At 47.0% G+C, this 18,284-nt stretch overlaps 1 protein-coding gene across 13 annotated transcripts in view; it reads left to right on the plus strand.

Moving 5' to 3' along the window:
• Positions 1 to 18,284, plus strand: part of KMT2C (lysine methyltransferase 2C) — a 181,885-nt gene that overhangs the window by 43,095 nt on the left and 120,506 nt on the right. For all 13 annotated transcript variants that reach the window (XM_081147756.1, XM_081147762.1, XM_081147765.1 and 10 more), the window contains exon 2: positions 6,198 to 6,286. In XM_081147756.1, the coding sequence (XP_081003882.1) occupies positions 6,198 to 6,286 (89 nt within the window). The remainder of the gene's footprint in view (positions 1 to 6,197; positions 6,287 to 18,284) is intronic.

Genomic DNA, 18,284 nt, shown 5'->3' on the forward strand with positions numbered 1-18,284 from the left:
CTGTCCCTTACTCGTACTTGCCTCTCCGCTGGGCGTTGACTGTAGCAGAGGCTGGATGTCTCATCGGGGATGTTTGGGGGGATTCCTTCACTGGCATCAAGTTGAGTAAATCCTGCCGACACTGATTCTGTGATACCACTTCAGATGCCCTCGTGGACGTGCAGTTCCATCAAGTAGTAGATCAGTATTTCTAGGAACTGTTCATCACGGATCTTTAAACGTGTATAAAAGCAGAGAGATTCCTGTTTTTATTATTTTTTATTTTTATTTTTTAATATATCTTTATTGATTTCAGAGAGAGGAAGGGGGAGAGAGAGAGAGATAGAAGCATCAATTATGGGTCACTGATCGGCTGCCTCCTGGCAGCTGCCCCTGTGGTCAGTCATTCATGTTTCTTCTGCCCCTCCCCTCCCCTCCCCTCCCCTCCCCTCCCCTCCCCTCCCCTCCCCTCCCCTCCCCTCCCCTCCCCTCCCCTCCCCTCCCCTCCCCTCCCCTCCTGGGTTATTTTGAAATAAATTCAAGATTTCACATTATCAATACATATTTTTGTATGTAACTAGGTTTTGGGTTTTTTTCAATGGCTTCTGTGAAATGTTTTGGGAAAACTGGTTCTGCTGAAAGGGAAGGTGGAGTTTGGAAGTCACTCAGGAGGTGGCCTTGGAGGACGTTTCCTTTGTGTTGTGGGGCCTCGGACAGGGGTGAATGGAAGATGGGGGGACACGTACCGCATGTGGGTTCTTTTTAAAGGCCAGGCTACGGAAGGAAGGGTTCACGAGAGGGTTCTTGAAGTTGAAAATAGAACATAGACACCCCCTCCCCCAGAACCCGGGACTTAAAGATAAGTTTTTGTTTCAGAGTGAAGGAAATACTGGAACTTGAGTTTGTTAATTGTGTTTCATGGAAGTTCATCGTTATTGTCTCGTATTAACGGGTAGGGAACGTGAGACCGGGAAGCAGCATCGGGCGTGTGCCGGTCACATCGAGAGGGGTACAAATGGGCAGGCGGGAACACCGTAGAGGCGGCTCTGCCCCAGGGAGCGTAGCGGATAAAAGGAAAAGGGAAGGGAAAAACCCCTATTGCTCGAATATTAATGAGCAAATCAGTTTAAATAACCATGAGAGGCCTCTGGAAAAGAGATGTCGCCGTAGGACACAGTGGGACACAGTAGCGCTGAGTGGGTGGGCCTCGGGGGAAGCGGAGACGGAGTCCAGGGCCTTTTGGGAGCAGCTAGGGGCTGGAGGGGGCTGGGCCTTTGGAGGGGAGGGAGCTTCCTCTCTAAGTTACCTTTAAGTTGTGAAATTTCGTGTTCCTTCTGTCTGACTTTACATATAATTATGTATAGTTTAGTTTAGAAATAGTGACACGTCCGCTCGTGTCCCTCCTCTCCATCCCCTCCTGGGTCTCAGATTTGCCTTCAGGGAACTTCCTTCCCGAGTCTCCGGACGCTGCCTGGGTGGCGTCTCTGGCTGGTCGCGTTTGTACTTGGTCGTAATTTAAAATCTCTCTTACTCTCAGCTGTGGCTAAAACCGTGCCAGGGCACCTCTCCTGGGTAACGGCGAGTGATTTTCGGAACAGTGGCACCAGTTCCGCCCCCACCCGTGAACCTCGAGAAGTTCCTGTGGCTTTAGGTTTCACCGGCTCGGTGTGATCGGATTTGAAGCATCCCCAGTGTAGAAGGAGACAAACATCTTAACGTCGTCGCACATTTCATTTTTCTGATTGTCTGCGAGATTGAACACCTTTTAAGTATTTTCCCTCTAACTTTATTTTCCACTATCTTTTGCTTTTATGCTTAAAGGTCTGGTCATCGTTTAAAACTGTTTTGTTTATAAATCTGGTCTGGTAGTTTCTGTCTTTCTACTGGGGACTATCGTTCCCATGTTTTACAATCGCCGCTTGTTGATAATTGTGTATGTTTGGAGTTGTTTCTGTCATTTTATTTTATACGTATTATTTGTCAGATCCCCCCCCCCCCCCCATTTTCTACTTACAGTGTTTCTGCTGAGAAATTTGGTGCTGTTTTGATTCTCGGGCCTTTTTAAGTAAATTTCCCTTTCCCACATTTATTTCTGTGCTTTCTTTTATCCTGTTCTATATTTCACCACAAAACATTGTTTTGAAACAGTTTACTAGAACATAAGAAGTTGCTGTTGTTTTTTTTAAATGGGTCAATGCATTTTTTAAAATAGATTTAATTTTTTAAGGCAGTTTTAGGTTTATAGAATTGCACATAAAGTAGTTCCCACGTGTCCCTCCCCGCAAGAAGACTTATTTAAAAGGAAATTTCAGGTAAACAAAATGGACGTGAGTTTAAAGTCTGTCATTTTTTGCGTCAAGGGCCTTCTGAAACACTTGTCCCCGTGGGGGTCTCTTCCTCCTGCTTTTTGTTTCTGGCTTTCGAAGCGTCGTTGTTAACAAATGCTCACGCCACGGCTCTCTGTTTACCGCTGTAAATCCTTGGGCTGTAAAGTGGTAAAAATAAAACAACAGTAAGAAGACGGTACCTTCAGGTACTGGTTGGAAAGCTCTGTTGATGGTAATAACGATACAGTTTTCCCGCCGCACGGTCCAGCCCCGGGAGCTCGGCGGGGTCCTCAGCGGGGAGGCTCCGCGGGAGGCGCGATGCCGTGTAGTCTCCGAGCCCGGTCGCGCTGCCGGGACGATTCCTGGCCATTTAATGGGCCTGTGGTCACTCCTGGCTTTTCTCTTTGCTTTGGCTGCAGCGCCCTTAAGGCTTCGTAGATTCGCCCTGACAGTCACTCGCACAGCGACGTGGTCTTTATTTTTCCCGGGTGGTTTTTCTCTAAGACTTGGACACACGAGACCACAAGCTGCGTCCTGGACGCTCCTTACGTAGGAGACTGTCCGGGTGGTTGTCCAGTTTACGCTCGTCTGTAACCTGCCCAGGTGAGGGCGTTAGCGCCCTTTGCTAATTTGATATGTAAAAGGCTAACTCCTTGCTTTTATTTCTGTTCCTAAAATTGTGAGTGAGGTTGACAGTCGGCAGTGTGTTTAAAGGGCATTTCATTCTTTTTGTAAATTTTTATTGCTGGTCATAGTTTTTATTACTCTTTGTTTTTCTATTGAAAATTTTGTTTTTCTCTTTTCAAAACACTGGGTTGCAGGTTCTCCCTGCCCTGATTGGGGCGCATGTGGGAGGCAACCAAAGATCTGTCTCTCTCATGTCAATGTGTGTGTCGTGTCTCCCCCCCCCCCGGCCACCACTGTCTCTCTGAAAAGCAGTGGAAAAAATATCCTCGGTTGAGAATTAACCAAAAAAAAAAAAAAAACAAAACCAAAAAGGCTGGGTAAGGTTGCCTATAGCTGTTTACCCTTTAATTTTGGATATATTGTTTTGCTCTGTCTTTAAAGTCAGCTATCTTTTCTTTTGCCATTTCTGATCAGATGTTAATCTTTCAGGGTGAAATTCTCATTTGATGTTATCTTTTGGTGTTACCCCACGAGTTCCATTTTGTTTGTATTTAGTATTTTCTGTTTCTCTCCTCAAGTCCACTCTGGTAGGTTCTTGAGCACACGAGGCTCGAGATAGCTGGTTTCACGGCCCGTCCTGTCCGTTCTTCGTTGTCTTCTGTTTCCATTCCTTGGTTTTCCTCCTGATTCCGACTTGCGAACCTGCTTCTTGGTATACCTGGTAAACCTTTCCCGGGTGCCGCCTGCTTTGATGTTGTTGCTGCTGAGAGCTAGGTTTTGTCATGCTTTCGTGAGTGTTCAGCTTTTTTTCCTTGCCTGGCAGCGAAGTTAGTTGTGGACCATTTGGGGTCTCTCGGGACTTAGCTGTCAGCTCTTTCAGGTCAGGGTAACGTCTGTTAGCCTTACTTCCAAAGGTGTGTTGGTTCCACTGTCGTCCCTACTGAATGCGTTACATCCAGCTGGTGAGGCCTCAGCACTCGGCTCTGTGATCTCCGGGACTTGTGTGCGTCGCAGCTCTTCTGCAATTGGTCTTTGAAGTTGCTCTTGTCCAGCCTTACGGGGTTTTACAGCACAATTATACAGATTGGCATCCAGATAAAAACTCACGGGGACCCTTATGCGGGTTTCTGGAGAGCTCTTTCCCTGCACAGCACAGAGATTCTGTCCTGTAATTTGTAGCCTCCTGGACTGATGGTCTGTCTCCCCCTTCTCAGCACAGTGGCCAGTGTCTGAGTTCCCCTCTCGGCTACAGTTTAAATGAACTCCATGCAGCCAGCCTTTGTGATTGGGGGCTCACCTTGTTTGTTTCCCTTTGTCCAGGGATTACAGTCCTGTCCCAGCCTGTTGTCCAGTGTCCAACAATGGCTCTTTCTTATATTTCGTCTGGTTCTCTAGTTGTTGGTGGCTGGAGGGTAACTTTGAATTTTCTTACTCCCATGCGGCTTTAAGTAGAAGTCGTCTATATTATTTTAGGAACTCAAATTGGTTTTAATTTATGAGATTAATACAGAGCATTACGTCTCTGTTTTCTCATATTTAGTTCTGCCTCTTTCTCCCCTCCCCTCATGAAATTTGAAATTTTGCTGTTTTGGCTGTTTGACCTGGTATGTGATATTGAAAAATTCCCAATATTAAATCACGTTTGTATTCTGGTTATATTTAGTCTGTATTATTTAGATTTTAAAAAAATGTTTTAATTGATTTTAGACAGAAAGAGGGAGGTAGAGAGAGAGAGAGAAAAATAAACATTGATAAGAAAGAACCACCAGTCGGCTGCCTCCCGCACGCCCCGACTGGGGATTGAGCCAGCAGCTCGGGCATGTGCTCTGACCGAGAATTGAACCGGTGACCTCTTGGTGCACAGGTGACGCTCGACCAACTGAGCCACACTGGCCAGGGCAAGATTTATTTTTTAAATACATATTTTTTTTGGCTATACAGGGTGTCTCCCCAAAATTTATACACACTTTGAATAATTATTACTTCCAATGGGTTAAATCTGAAAAGAAGGAAACTATCAGTTGAGCTGTCAGCTGTTAGGTGTGTGTACATTTCTTTGGGACACCGTATGTTTGTTAGTGTTTTGGTTCAGGTGTTTCTTTTTAATTGTATTTTTAGGGTAGAGGTGACTTTTTGACAGTTTGCAATAATTCACCTATAAAATGATTTTGACTTTGGTCACTTAAAAAAATTTTTTTTTTCTTTTTGTTCAAAATATTATAGATGTCCCTTTTTCTCCCCAATGACCCATTCCACCCCACCCCCCTCCCCAGTCTCTCTCCATTGTCCGTGTCCCTGGTTGTGCATATACACATATAAATTCTTTGGTTAATCCCTCCCCCTACACCCACCGGCCCTCCTCCATCCCTCTGAGATTAAAAATTCTTATTTAAAGATTCTTATATCTCCTTTATTGGTTTTAATTGTTGATCATGCTTTTGAAAGTAAGATTTATTTAAATGTCTTTCCTATTGTTTAAAACAGCCTTTTGCTTTATTTGTTTCATATTAATCCTGTATTATTTTCTATTCTTTCAATGTTTTTCAACTAAACACTGAGTTCATTTGTATCTTTTTTTTAAAGTATTAAATAATTTAATGTGCTGAAATCTGAATACTGCTTTGTTCATTCCTAAGTTTTTTTAATATGTAGTGTCATGTTTTTTTCTTATTTTATGTGCTTTAATTTTTTGACTCATTTCTGTCACTTATTTACGAGACATGAAAAAATTTAAAGGCCTTAGTTTTTGTTTTGTTTTTAATTGCACTGGGTCAGAGAATCCCACGTCACCCCGACTCTTATGTTTACTTCACTGAAGTGTTTATAAACTAAATTTCATCCCACTTGCAAGGTGGATACGATTAGATCATGTTTACTCCTTATAATTTTCTCTCTCTGAGTGGCTGACAGGGCCGTGCATCACTTTCTTTAAAACACACCTGTCTGCGCATCAGTCCTTAACTTCATTAGACGTAGTGGTGTAGCTGGTGCATGAACTTTGAAAGGAACCATGACTCTAGACCGAGGGCGTTGTCCGAAGGTTGGCTCAGTGAGGGGCTGGGCCTAAAACGCAGAGTGACCTGGGACGCCAGCTGTGGCGACACGGACAGGCCAGGGTTTGGGCGGGAATGGCCGAGTCATTAAATATTACTGTTTAATGGGATAAAACGTTAGAATAGTTGCCTACGTCTTATTCTGTGTACTTTTCTATTGAGTGTAATACTAAGCAGTTCGCGTTTAACGCCGTGTCTGTGCTTCCCGCAGGCCTCGCAGCCGGGGGAAGGCGTCTGTGGAAGATGAAGACAGCGTGGACGGGCTGGAGACGGCAGAGACAGAAAGCACCGCGGAGACAGGTACGGGAGCCGAGCAAATTACACGGGCGCGCACACTCATTTCCCCTTAGCCTTTGCCCGTAGGCTCCGTTCTGGTGTCTCGTGCTGAGGTCGTTTAAGGACAGAGCGAGAGCGTGCAGCCCTCCTTTTCCCCTCACAGCCCCGATTTCGTAGAAATTACTTAATATCTGTAGGGATGTGTTTTATTAAAGGAGATTAAAACTGGAGTAAACAGTAATTCCGGGCCACCGGTTCGACAGCTCAGAGCGCATTTCTGGCTTATGAACCATGTGGTGTTTGTTTAGAGCTGACTGTGTTGTCGTGTGTGAGGGAAACGAACAGCTCCCCGGGTGACCGATGCTGTGAAATGCCGGGGCAGGCCGTGCCCAGCGCTTTCTGGTCTGTCCGCTGGACTTTCAGGCGACTTAACTAGGCCACTGTGCGTTGTGTACCTGCAAAAGGTAGGTAGAGTGGGCTGCCCAAGGTAGTCTCCAAAATTCATCCCAAGGTAGCGATTTAGTAAGTTGTCAGAGGGATGAGACTTCATGCTGTCTTCAGAGGAGGCTTATGTGGGAAGTGGTGCCCCTGGCAGTGTTTCATCAGCCATGGAGTAGGGTTTCGATGTGGCCACAGGCCTTTTCTCTGAAGTAGTGTCGTCTCGATGCATATAGAATGTCATGCAGCTTTTAGAGAAAAGCTAGAAAGTGCCGTATATTTTAAAACGTAGTTTTCCGTACAATACTTTCGGCGTCAGATGTGTTGCTGTTACGCAGTTACAGTTCTTGGAAAGCTCTCGAATGTTCTGCAATTCCCATCCCTCCTCCCAGCAGGTCTGGTTAGGCCGAGCGACAGGGTGAAGCCTGGGCGGTCAGAATTCCACACGTCGCCCTTGGGTGCGCATTTACCGGCGCATTACTTTACCGTTGGGTTTATATAAGTTCCCCACTAGTTCCTTTCATGTGGGTTTCCCCCCCCTTAGCATAATTTTTTTCTATACTGTACACAGTGACTTCCTGGTGAAAGTCTTTGAAGTTCTAAAGTGACGTTTTTTACGTAATGACGATACGTCCTTTTAAAGCTGCCGCCAGACTGGCCCACAGGTCCCTTTGATGAGCAGCCTTCCTGAGCGTTTCTGAAGGTGGAGCACCCGCCTCCCACTCTCCTCTGCTGCTCCCGTTGCCAGTTTTAAAAAATATGTTTTTATTGATTTCAGAGAGAGGAAGTGAGAGGGAGGGCGAGAGAGAAACGTCAGTGATGAGAGAAACATCCATCGGCTCCTCCGGCACACCCCTTACCGGGGACCGAGCCCGCAGCCCCCGAGCGTGTGCCCCGACCAGGAATCTCCCGCGCACAGGACAGTGCTCGGAACTGAGCCACACCAGCCAGGGCTCCCGTTGCCAATTTCAGTAATCTATTCGGTACCCAGAACCTGGGCTCCTTGATTTTCCTCAGAAATCGTATTTGCCAGCCCACCCCAGCCACTTGTTCTCCTGGTCACGCTTCAGCCTTTGTCACTGTGTCACTTTCTAGGACAACCGCTGTTTCACTTCCAGAAACCTCCCTTCAGCCACCGTCCCCTCGACTCACTGCCCCTTCTTTTCCCAGCTCACGTCTCCTAACGTGCACACGAGCCGTGTGGAGCCCCCCAGTCGGGTGGTCTTGCCCACGGCTGTGTCTCCCTCCCTCGCTCCCTCTCCGCTCAGCGTCCCTGGCCCATCCCTATAGCTCTTCTCTTACGCACCCTCGCTCCTCTGCTGTTCTCCCACTGCTTTCCTTCTGTCCACCATCCGAAGCTTCCAGGGATACTTAAAATAAAATCCAGAGTCCATACCTGGCTGCCCGTCCAACCATGTCTTCTACCCTTCCCCTTGCTCCCTGGGCCCAGCCACACCGGCCTCCGTGCTGTTCCCAGAGCGCCCCAAACACAGCCCTTCCTCGGGCGTTTCACTTCTGTCACCTCTGCTTGGAACGTCGCCACAAAGCTGAAATTCTGGAACTTGATTTTTTCTTGCTCGAGGAGTAGTAAGCCCCACAGTCAACCATCCCCCCACACCGTCTCCTGTGAGATGTGAAGGCAAGTCAGGCTTGGTGGGAGGTTTTAACAGGAGCAGGGAGATCTGTTTCTCACCCTGGCCTTTTCTACGACAGTTAAGTACAGCCAGGTGTGTTTGCCTTTGCTCTGTCTTTGTCCTGGGAAAGACCTCTGTCCATTTCATTTAGAGAACACGCAGGACAAAGGACAGTCGTTAAAACTACCCGCCTGCAGATTGACCCAAGCAAAGAGAAGAGTCCCGAAAATTTCTAGTCAGTTTGAAAGCACATTCGAGCCCTGGCCGGTGTGGCTCAGTGATTAGAGGGTCCGCTCGAGCCCCGAAGTGTCTCGGGTTCGATGACTGGTCGGGGGCACATACCTGGGTTGCAGGCTCGGTCCCCGGCCCTGGTCGGGGAGCGTGCAGGAGGCAGCCGACCCATGTGTCTCTCTCACATCGGTGTTTCTCTCTCCCTCCCTCCCTCTCTAAAAATCAGTGGAAAAAATATCCTTGGGTGAGTGTTAGCAACAGAAATAAGCACACTCAGCCGGCCGCGGGGCTTGAGCTCTGTGCACGTCTCAAGGCCGTGGGTTTATTGGAAGGTCTCTTGTTCTTGTAAAATCCACGTCTTGACACATTTCTTTAATGATTTGTAGGTAATAGGAGAGTATTTATTAAAACGAGCACCCTTTAGGGGTGTGGGGTGGGAGTGGTGGGGATGCTGTCTTACTAGTGGTTACTGGGAAAATAGCAAGACATCCGTCCCCCGGATCCAGCTTCGTTACGTTTTGTTGGTGAGAAGATCCTGGCTTTCTTTGGGAGGTGGGGGCTGTTGCCAGTCCCTGTACCTTCCTTTTTGAATAAAATCAACTTGGATGCAGCGCTTGTCACTGGAGAAGAGGAACTCCTCTTTTCTTGGAGGGTCATTATGTGATTAGGGCTTCGTAAACTTGCTTTAGTTAATTATAACTGGTTAATTATGATTTAGCTAATTATAATTAAAGTTTTTCTTTTTACTGTTCGAGTTGTCGTAGTGCGGCCAGTGGGGCCCCTTTTCAGCTGGCTCCTGCGTCGTCTTAAACAGCATCTCAAGTGGGCCAGAGCCCGTTGCTCTTTGGTGACAGTGCTTTCCAGGCCCACCCCCAGTTCTCTCTACCCCAAGATGCGAAATCAACTCTGAGGCTCCTGGTTCCTTTCCGTGGAAAGGACAGGATTAGAGATGAAAGCCTGGGCTCCGGGGAGAGTGAGCGAGCGACTCCATCTCAGCGACGCTGCTGGTGAACACGTGCCCGGGAGCGCGCCCACGCTTACAGCGCCTGTTCACGTCCACGCCTTCAGTTCGCCTTCAGCTCCCTTGTTTAAAACCGGCTTTGGCTTTTAGAGCAGCTGCGGTTTGCAGTCAGGCTGAGGGGAGGTACGGAGATTTCCCGGGTACCTCCTGCCCCGCGCGGGCCCGGCCTCCCCGGTGACCAGCGCCGCCCACGTGCGCCGGGGGGAACCTGCGCGGACACGGCGTCGTTACCCGGAGCCTGTAGTTGATCCTGAGGTTCGCTCTTGGCGTGTTGTGCATTCTGTGGGTTTGGACAGATACGCGGTGACGTGTGTCCGTCATTTTAACGTCTCACAGAGTTTCGCTGCCGCCAAACCCTCTGTTCTGCCGACTCGTCCCGTCCTCTCTGACCCCTGGAAACTGGGGTTCTTCTTTCTGCCTCGACCGTTTTCCTTTTCCAGAATGTCACGTACTTGGGGTCGTACAGTATGTAGCCTTTTCAGACGGGCTCCTTTCACTTAGTAATACGCATTTAAGGTTCTCTTTGTGGCTTGGTGGCTTGTTTCTGTTGATGAATAATATTCTGTCGGATGTGTGTACAGCAGTCTATCCGTCACCCACTGAAGGACGGACGCCTTGGTTGCTTCCAGGCTCCGGCAGTTACGGAAAAAGCTGCTGTAAACATCGGTGCGCAGGTTTTCGTGCGGATATAAGTTTTCCACTCCTTTGTGTAAATACCAGCGTGCACGGTGGCTGGGCCATATGGCGAGAGTCCGTTTAGCTCAGGAAGAAACGGCCGGGTTTCTCCAAAGCGGCTGCACCACCCACGGTGCACCCCCAGCGGCGCGTGCGTTGCCATCGGCCACACCATCGCCTGCGCTTGGTCCCTGTGCTGGGTTTCACCATTGTATATAGTGTCTTTTAAATTTACGTCTCCCTGGGAACATATGATGTGGAGCATCTTTTCATATGCTTATTTGCCCCGTTTGTCTTCTCTGGTGAGGTGTCTGTTAAAGTCTTCGGCCCATTTTTAAATTAGGTTATTCTCTTATCATTGAGTTGTAAGTTCTTTGTATACTGTGGATAACAGTCCTTTATCAGACACGTCTTTTGCACGTATTTTCTCTCATGCCTCTTGACGGCGTTTTTCAGAGCATAAATTTTTAATTTTAATCAAGTCCAGTGTATCAGTGTGTGTCACACGCCTTTGGTGGTGTATCTAAAAACGCATCGCCAAGTCCAAGGTCACCTAGAGTCTCCTTTGTTATCTTCTAGGACATTTCCAGGTTTGCCTTTGGCATTTGGGTCGGTGATTCACTTTGAGTTAAATTTTTGTGAGGTCTGTGCCTAGATTTTTCCCCAGTCCGGATGTCCAGTTGTTGCAGCACCGTTTGTTGAAAAGACTGCCCTTTCTCCATAGTATAGCCTTCGCTCCTTTCTCAGAGAAGTTAGCTATAGTTAGGAGGCCTGTTTCTGGGCTCTCTGTTTAGATCTGTTAGTCTGTCTGCTTTTTACCTTTACCACTCTGTCTTCATGACTGTGGCTTCCTAGACTTCGTGGCATCAGACAGTGTCCTTCCCTCACTCGCGTCTTCCTCAGTCTTGTGTTGGCTCTTTTGAGTTTCCATATAAGCTTTAGAATCGCGTTGTCGATATCCACAAAATAACTTGCTGGGATTTCTATCAGTATTGCCCTGAATCTATAGTTCACATAGAAAGGGACTGACATCTTGACAATATTGAGTCTTCTAAGTCATGAACATGGAATGGCATTGCATTTGGGGAGGAGAGGAGGTGCTGGGGTTAATAGTATATATTTTTTAAACTTCAAATTCCACTTGTTTTTTGCCGGTATGTAGGAAAGTGATTGACTTTTGTATGTTAACTTTCGTATCCTGAAACCTGTCTATAATAGCTTATTGGATGTTCCAGAAGTTGTTCGGTTGATTTTTTTTTTTTTTTGGATTTTCTACGTAGGTGATCTGCAGACAAAGACGGTTTCATTTCCCTGTTCCCAGTCAGTATGCCTTTCATTTCCTTTTCTGGTCTTACGGCAGCAGCTAGAACCTGCAGAGCATCACTGAAAAGGAAGGGGTGTTGAATCACCCTTCCTTGCTCCTGATCTTAGTAGGAAAGCTTCCAGCTTCTCTCGGTTCCTTTTTGTAGCAGTTCTTTATCAAGGTGACGAAGTTCTCCTTTATTCCTAGTTTAGTGAGAGGTTTTGCTGTTGTTTTTTTAAATCACAAATGGGCGTTGGATTTTATCAAACTTTTTTTGTGTGTGTGAATGTAATGGTGGGGATTTTTCTTTTTTAGCCCATTGATGACAGTCATTGGTTTTCAAATGTTGAACCAGCCTCGCATACCTGGGACACATCCTACTTGGTTGTGGTGTATAATTCTTTTTATACACTGTTGGGTCTGGCTTGCTAATATTTTGTTGAGGATTTTTGCATCTATGTTCATGAGAGCTGTTGGTAAGTAGGTGTTTTCTCCCTGTAAAACCTTTGTCTCTCTTTGGCATTAGGGTGTACTGGCCTCATAGCATGAGGTAGGAGGCATTTCCTCTGCTTCCGTCTCCCAGGAGACGTTGTAGAGAATTGGTGTAATACCTTCCTCCGGTGTTTGATGGAATTCACCAGTGAATCCATCTGGGCTTGGTGCTTTCGTTTTGGAAGGTTATTAATTATTGATTCAATTTCTTTAACAGATATAATCCTATGTTTATGTCTTTCCTGTGATGAGTGTTGGCAAATTATGTCTTGCAAGGTTATCAAGTTTATGGGCATAGAGATGTTCACAGTGTTCCTTTGTTATTATTTTAACGTCCACGGGGTCTGTAGTGATGCCCCCTCTTTCATTTGTGATGTTAGTATTTTGTGTTCTCCCCTTTTTTGTCTTAGTTAACCTGGCTAGAGGTTTATTGATTTTTTTGACCTTTTCGAAGAATCAGCTTTGGTTTTATTGACTTTTCTCTGTATTGTTTTCAGTGATTTCATCTCTAATTTTATGATTTATTTTTGTTTGCTTTGCATCTAATTTGCTCTTCTTTGTCTAGTTTTTTAGGGTGGAAGTTTGGCTGATTGATTTTAGGTCTTTTCTAATATATATATTCAATGCTATAAAATTTCCTCAACACGCTGCTTTCACCGCATCCAACAAATTTTGATAAGTTGAGTTTTCCTTAATTATTTAGCTCAAAATATTTTAAAATTTCTATTGAAATCATTTTTTTGATCCATATGTTATTTAGAAGTGTGTTGTTTAACCTCCAGATATTTTGGAATTCTCCAGTTATCTTCCTGTTACTGATTTCTAGTTTAATTCCATTGTGATCTGAGAGCAGACATTGTATGATTTCTATTATTTTAAATCTGTTTTATTGCCCAAGATGTGGTCTGTTGGTGAATGTAGCACGTGAACTGGGGAAGAATGTGTCTGCTGTTGTTGGATGGAGTGGTCTGTCGATGTCCATTCCATCCAAACGATTGATGGTGGCGTTGAGTTCAGCTGCATCCTTACTGATTTTCTGCCTGCTGGATCTGTCTCCTGACAGATGGGTATTAATGTCCCCGTATATAATACTGGACTCATACATCTGTCCTTGTAGTTCTATCAGTTGTTGCCTCACGTATTTTGGCACTGTTGTTAGGTGCATATGTGTTAAGAGGTACTGTGTGTTTTTGGAGAATTGACCCCTTTATGTAATAACCCTGGTTACCCTGATAACTTTACTTGCTATGAAGTCCGCTGTGTCCGAGATGAATATAGCTTCTGCTTTCTTTTGATCTGAAATCTACTTTCAGCAAATTTCCAGGATTCAGTTCACTATCAACTCTACTCATCATGTCTAGTACATTGTATCTTTAGACATATTCATCCTGTGTAACTACAGCTTTGTATCTTTGACCAGCATCCCCCCCATTCCTCCAGCCTCAGCCCCTGGCAACGACTGTTCTGTTCTCTGCCCACCTTTACATTTTTTATTAGAACTTTGTCTTGGTTTGTTGGTTTTTCTAGGCTACAGACTTTTCAAAGTTCTACCTGGAAGGGACTTTTCCCAAACTATCCCTGGTACATCAGTCCTATCTAAAGTGTCGGCGAGCATTTGCTGGAACCTTTCCTTCCGTGTTTTGGTTAACACCAGGTCAACGGCATGTTGAGATACGTTGTCAGCAGTGCCACCCAGCGCTCGCCACTCATGCTGGTCCCGGGCTTGCCCGGGAACCTCCTTTCTCACAGAGGAGAGTTGTGCGCAGAGCATGCCTGCTTGGCTCTCACTTTGTATAGACCAGTCTCTCAATCAGTTACCCAGGTCTTTCTCTAAGAATCACCCCTTCTCTCCTGTCTGTGACTACCCACTCCACCTCCTTTCCAGAAATGCCCTTCAGTCGTTAGACTTCTCTAAGCTTATTTTTCTAGAGTAGCCAGGAGTGTCTGTACCTTACTTCTATGGGGAGACATTTTTAAAAATCTTCACTGAGGATCTGTTTTTTTATTGATTGATTGGGAGAGAGAGAGAAGAAAGAAACATCGATGGGTTGCTCCCCACATGCGCTCCGACCAGGGATGAGCCCAGGACCTTTTGGTATATGGGGTGATGCTCCAGCCAGCTGAGCCACCCTGCTGGGATTTTAATTGAAATTGTCTTAAACCTGTATCTCAGTTTGGGGAGAATTGGTGCATTTACTGTGTTGAGTCTTCCGTCCTGTGAACCTGCCATGTTTCTCTGTTTGGGACGTCCTTGATTTCTTTCGTTGGCATTTTGTGATTTCCATTATCCAGGCCCTGTCTGTGTTTTGTTAGTTACATCATTTCATTTCTTGGGAAGCTGTTATGAGTGACATATATATATTTCTTGTCATACTCCCCAACCATTTATCAGCAGCAGGCACACTCACACTGTGAAATCAAACATCCTGTTGAAAGCTGGACAAACTGCGAGCTCCCCCCTTTTAGGTGTTGTGTCCACGCCCGGTGGGAAGGGTTAGCAGGATACGGTCAGGGATGGAGCCTGAAGTCACCCCCAATGGCAGGGCCTCCAGGCTAGAAGCTCCAGACAAGGCCCCGGGGTCTAAAACAGCAACTTCAGAACCACTGTCCGATTTTAATGTCTGTCATGCTAATGAGTCATTAACTCCACCAATGAAAACAGCTCTAACATCCATCATGCTCAGTAGCACCGCCCTGGGCGTTGATGGGAGGTGAAGGTCAGCGGGAGCAGGGAGCACCCCCTAGTTGCTGTAGGGGTGCTGCGGCTTCCAGAGCAGCTCAGCAGGGCCCTCCCCCCACTCCTGGGGAGTGAGCTAGTGCTTCACCAGCGTGTGCACGTCCCTGGCGCACGGTGTAGTTTTGAAGGAAGTTAGGGATAGCAAGCCCTGCCCTTCCCCAGGTGTAAATGGTTGAAGAAGTGACACACGTCTAAGAACGGGTTCCAGATTGTACGTTGCTAGTAGGTAAAGATACGATTTGTTTTTGCGTGTTTGCCTTGTGCTCTGCGATCTTGTAAACTCACTGTTTGTATCATGTGAGCTGTGGGAGTTTTTGTGGATTCCGCCCTTTCCAGCTTATGGAGTAAATATTTAACTCATTAATTTTCCTTAATTACTAAACCAGAAAGCAAAGTGCGAAGGCTGGTGAACCTTTTCTCGTAACATGATTTCTGGTGTTTTGGATATTATTATGTGCCTTATTTTCTGGATGGTTTTTAGTTGCAGCTTTGACCTCCCCTTGGACTTGTCAGATGCTCAATAGAGTTTTTAAAATTTCTAGGTATTTGTGCAGATTTTATTGTTGTTTGTTTTTGCTTTGTCGTTAATTTCTAATTCTGTTGTGGTGGGTTGGCACCCTGTTTTCATTTTGGAATTTGAGGTTTCTCGAAGTCTTCGTTGGTTTGGGGGCGTCCTCAGCTATTAGATATTCAAGTACCGAGTGTGCACCACCCTCCCTTCCCTCAGGGCCTCAGGCTGCGTCCCTGCTTGTTGCCGTTCGTCCTCTTTGGTGTGTTTCATTCTCTTGTCCCTCTGTCCTGTCTTCTGGACAGATCACTCCAGACCTTCCCGCTCACTTACCCGCCTCACTTTGTCTGATCTGTGCTCAGACCAGGTGGGCCCATTTGCCATAATTTAAAGTCTGTTACTCGTTTTCAGATGTGCAGCATTACTTTTCTAGTTTCTCTTGAAAAATTTAATGGGTAGGGTTTATTCCCTTTAATGTGGGAAACACAGGTGGTTCATATTTTTTTGCTCCAGTGGATGTTTCAGTCCTTCCTGCCTGTTCTCTGCTGGACTGGACAGTGTATTTGACGGTTTTGTTTGTTTTCGGTTTTTTTGTGTGGAAATATATTGATGATTTTTTTCCCCCATCAAAGATAATTTTGTTTTGTTTCTTAAATTTTCCAGGGACCCAGGGCACTTGTGACCGGGCCCACCCTGTCCAGTGGCGCGGCTGTTCTCTCTGTTCTGAGCACCGGCCTCAGCGCTGCACAGCAGCCCTCGCGAGGACGGCTTACTCCCGGTCACTCTTCTCCTCATGTCCAGCCACTGGGGTTCATGCCCTCCCTGAACCCCAATCCCCGATGGTTGTAGACTTCTAGGACCATCTCCTAGTCTGTTGCTGATACCCCCATGGGAAACGCAGCCCTGAGTGCCTGGCTCCCCATCCTCACTGCTTCCCCAGGAATTTTGTGTGTTTTTTAAATCCTCACTTGGGGATATTTTTTCCGTTACTTTTCAGAGAGAGTGGAAGGGAAAGAGGAGAGGGAGGGAAAGAGACACATCGATTGGTTGCCTCCCGCAAGCGCTGCATCCTGAGCCGGGCTGGGGATTGAGCCTGCAACCCAGGTACGTGTCCTTGGCCAGCATCGAACCCGGGACCCTTCATTGCGCAGGCCGACCACTGAGCCAAACCGGCCAGGACTCCCCCCGGAGTTTTCACCAGTACTCCTTACCACCTTGTGAGTAGACTTTTTAATTTTGTTTTTTAATCCTCAACTGAGGATATGTTTTTATTTTTAAAGAAAGAGGAAGGGAGAGAGAGAGGAAAAACACACATCGATGTTAGAGTCATTGATCGATTGCCCCCTGCATGGCCCCTACTGCGGATCGAACCCACAACCCAGGCATGTGTCCTGACCAGGAATCAAACCCACAACCTTTTGGTGTACGGGACGATGCCCCACCAATCCAGCTACCTTGGCCGGGACCGTAGACTTTTTGATTTTTAAGATATGTCGCTCGGCTTTCTTCTTTGCCTTCAAGGGGAGGGTTGTTCCAGATCAGCCAGTCTGCTGCTGTGCAAGTAGACATTCTCTGGGGATTTCTCGGCACCCGAGTATGTGCTTAGTTTATATCATTGTTTTCTGGGCATTTGGATAGAATGTGTAACTCCTTTTGTCCCCTTGGATAGTGTATGAAACGTGATATCCATTATTAGATCCAGTCCATTAGGGTATTTCTATTAAAAGTAAGATAACTCAGGTTCCAAGAAAGAGGGCCGCCTGTGGTCATACCCTGTCTCGTTCAGAGGTCAGATGGGTTTGAGCCGGCTTACGTCAGGCCCACAGTGTCACCGATGCCTGGGTCGCCTGCCTCTCTGCTTTTTCCCCGAGTGAGCTTCATTCTGACGGGAGCCGGCTGCCTGCAGTCTCGGTTGCTACGTGATTTCTGGTCCGTGTCCACCCAGAGGGAGCTGTCTCTGTATCAGACGGACCCGTTCAGGTCCCTGGTCTCTGTGACTCAGTCTGTTTCAGAAGTAGGCCAGTTGGTGCAATCCCAGGGCAGCCGTCGGAGCTCACTCCTGAGACGGGAATAGAAGCCGCCTGGGGCCAGGGCCGGAGGTGTGGAGCGGGCACCCGGAGGCAGCGGGGTGGCCTCTGCCCAGTCTCCACAGGTCGCGCTCAGCTGCGCCCTTGCTTACCTTTCACCTGCCGCCTGGTTCGGGGCTCGGACGGGGGCCGGCTGCTTTCTTTCTGTTGCTGTGGTTGAGTTGCTTTGGTCTGCAGATTCGATCTTCACTTTGTTTCCAGAATGTTTTCTCCCATGGAACCTTTGTGAATACTTTCCCCGTGCTGTCTGCCTCCTTCGTCGGGGAGGGATAATTACGCACGTTTGTTGTGTGTTCCTTTCCTTCCTGGGCTGATCTTCGCCATGGCTTCCACTGCCTCAGATTCTGTGTGCTTTCTCCAGCCTGCGGTCCACATTAGCAACATTGTCTCAGAGCTATTGTTGCTGCTTCATGGGGCTCCTCTTGTTTTCACTTATACAATTATTTTGTTTTCTTTAATTGCGTCACTTGGAATCACAATTTTCCACTAAAGTAGCGGTTGGTTTAGGATCTGGAGCCAGACAGCCTTGTGTTGGAATCCAGGCTCCTCTGCTGTGTTCTCACCCGAGGATATGTTTTTATTGATTTGAGAGGGAGAGAGACAGACGGACATCAATTGGTTGCCTCCCATACATACGTGCCCCCACTGGGGATCGAACTGGCAACCTAAGCATGTGTCCTGACTGCAAATCAAACCCGCAACTTTGTGTACAGGATGGTGCCCACCTGAGCCACCCGGCCAGGGCTGCTGTGTTCTTGAGCCAAGTTCCTCAACCCCATTCTTGCTTCCTCGTGTGCGCGGTGGAGATGACGGCAGCTGCTGTTGGAGGCGTCTCTTGCGCCCGGCACGTCTCGTTGAGCAGACCAGGAATGCAAGGACTTGGCCGCTCCTTATCT

The sequence above is a fragment of the Miniopterus schreibersii genome, assembly GCF_964146895.1.
Source record: "Miniopterus schreibersii genome assembly, chromosome: 9".
NCBI lineage: Eukaryota > Metazoa > Chordata > Mammalia > Chiroptera > Miniopteridae > Miniopterus > Miniopterus schreibersii.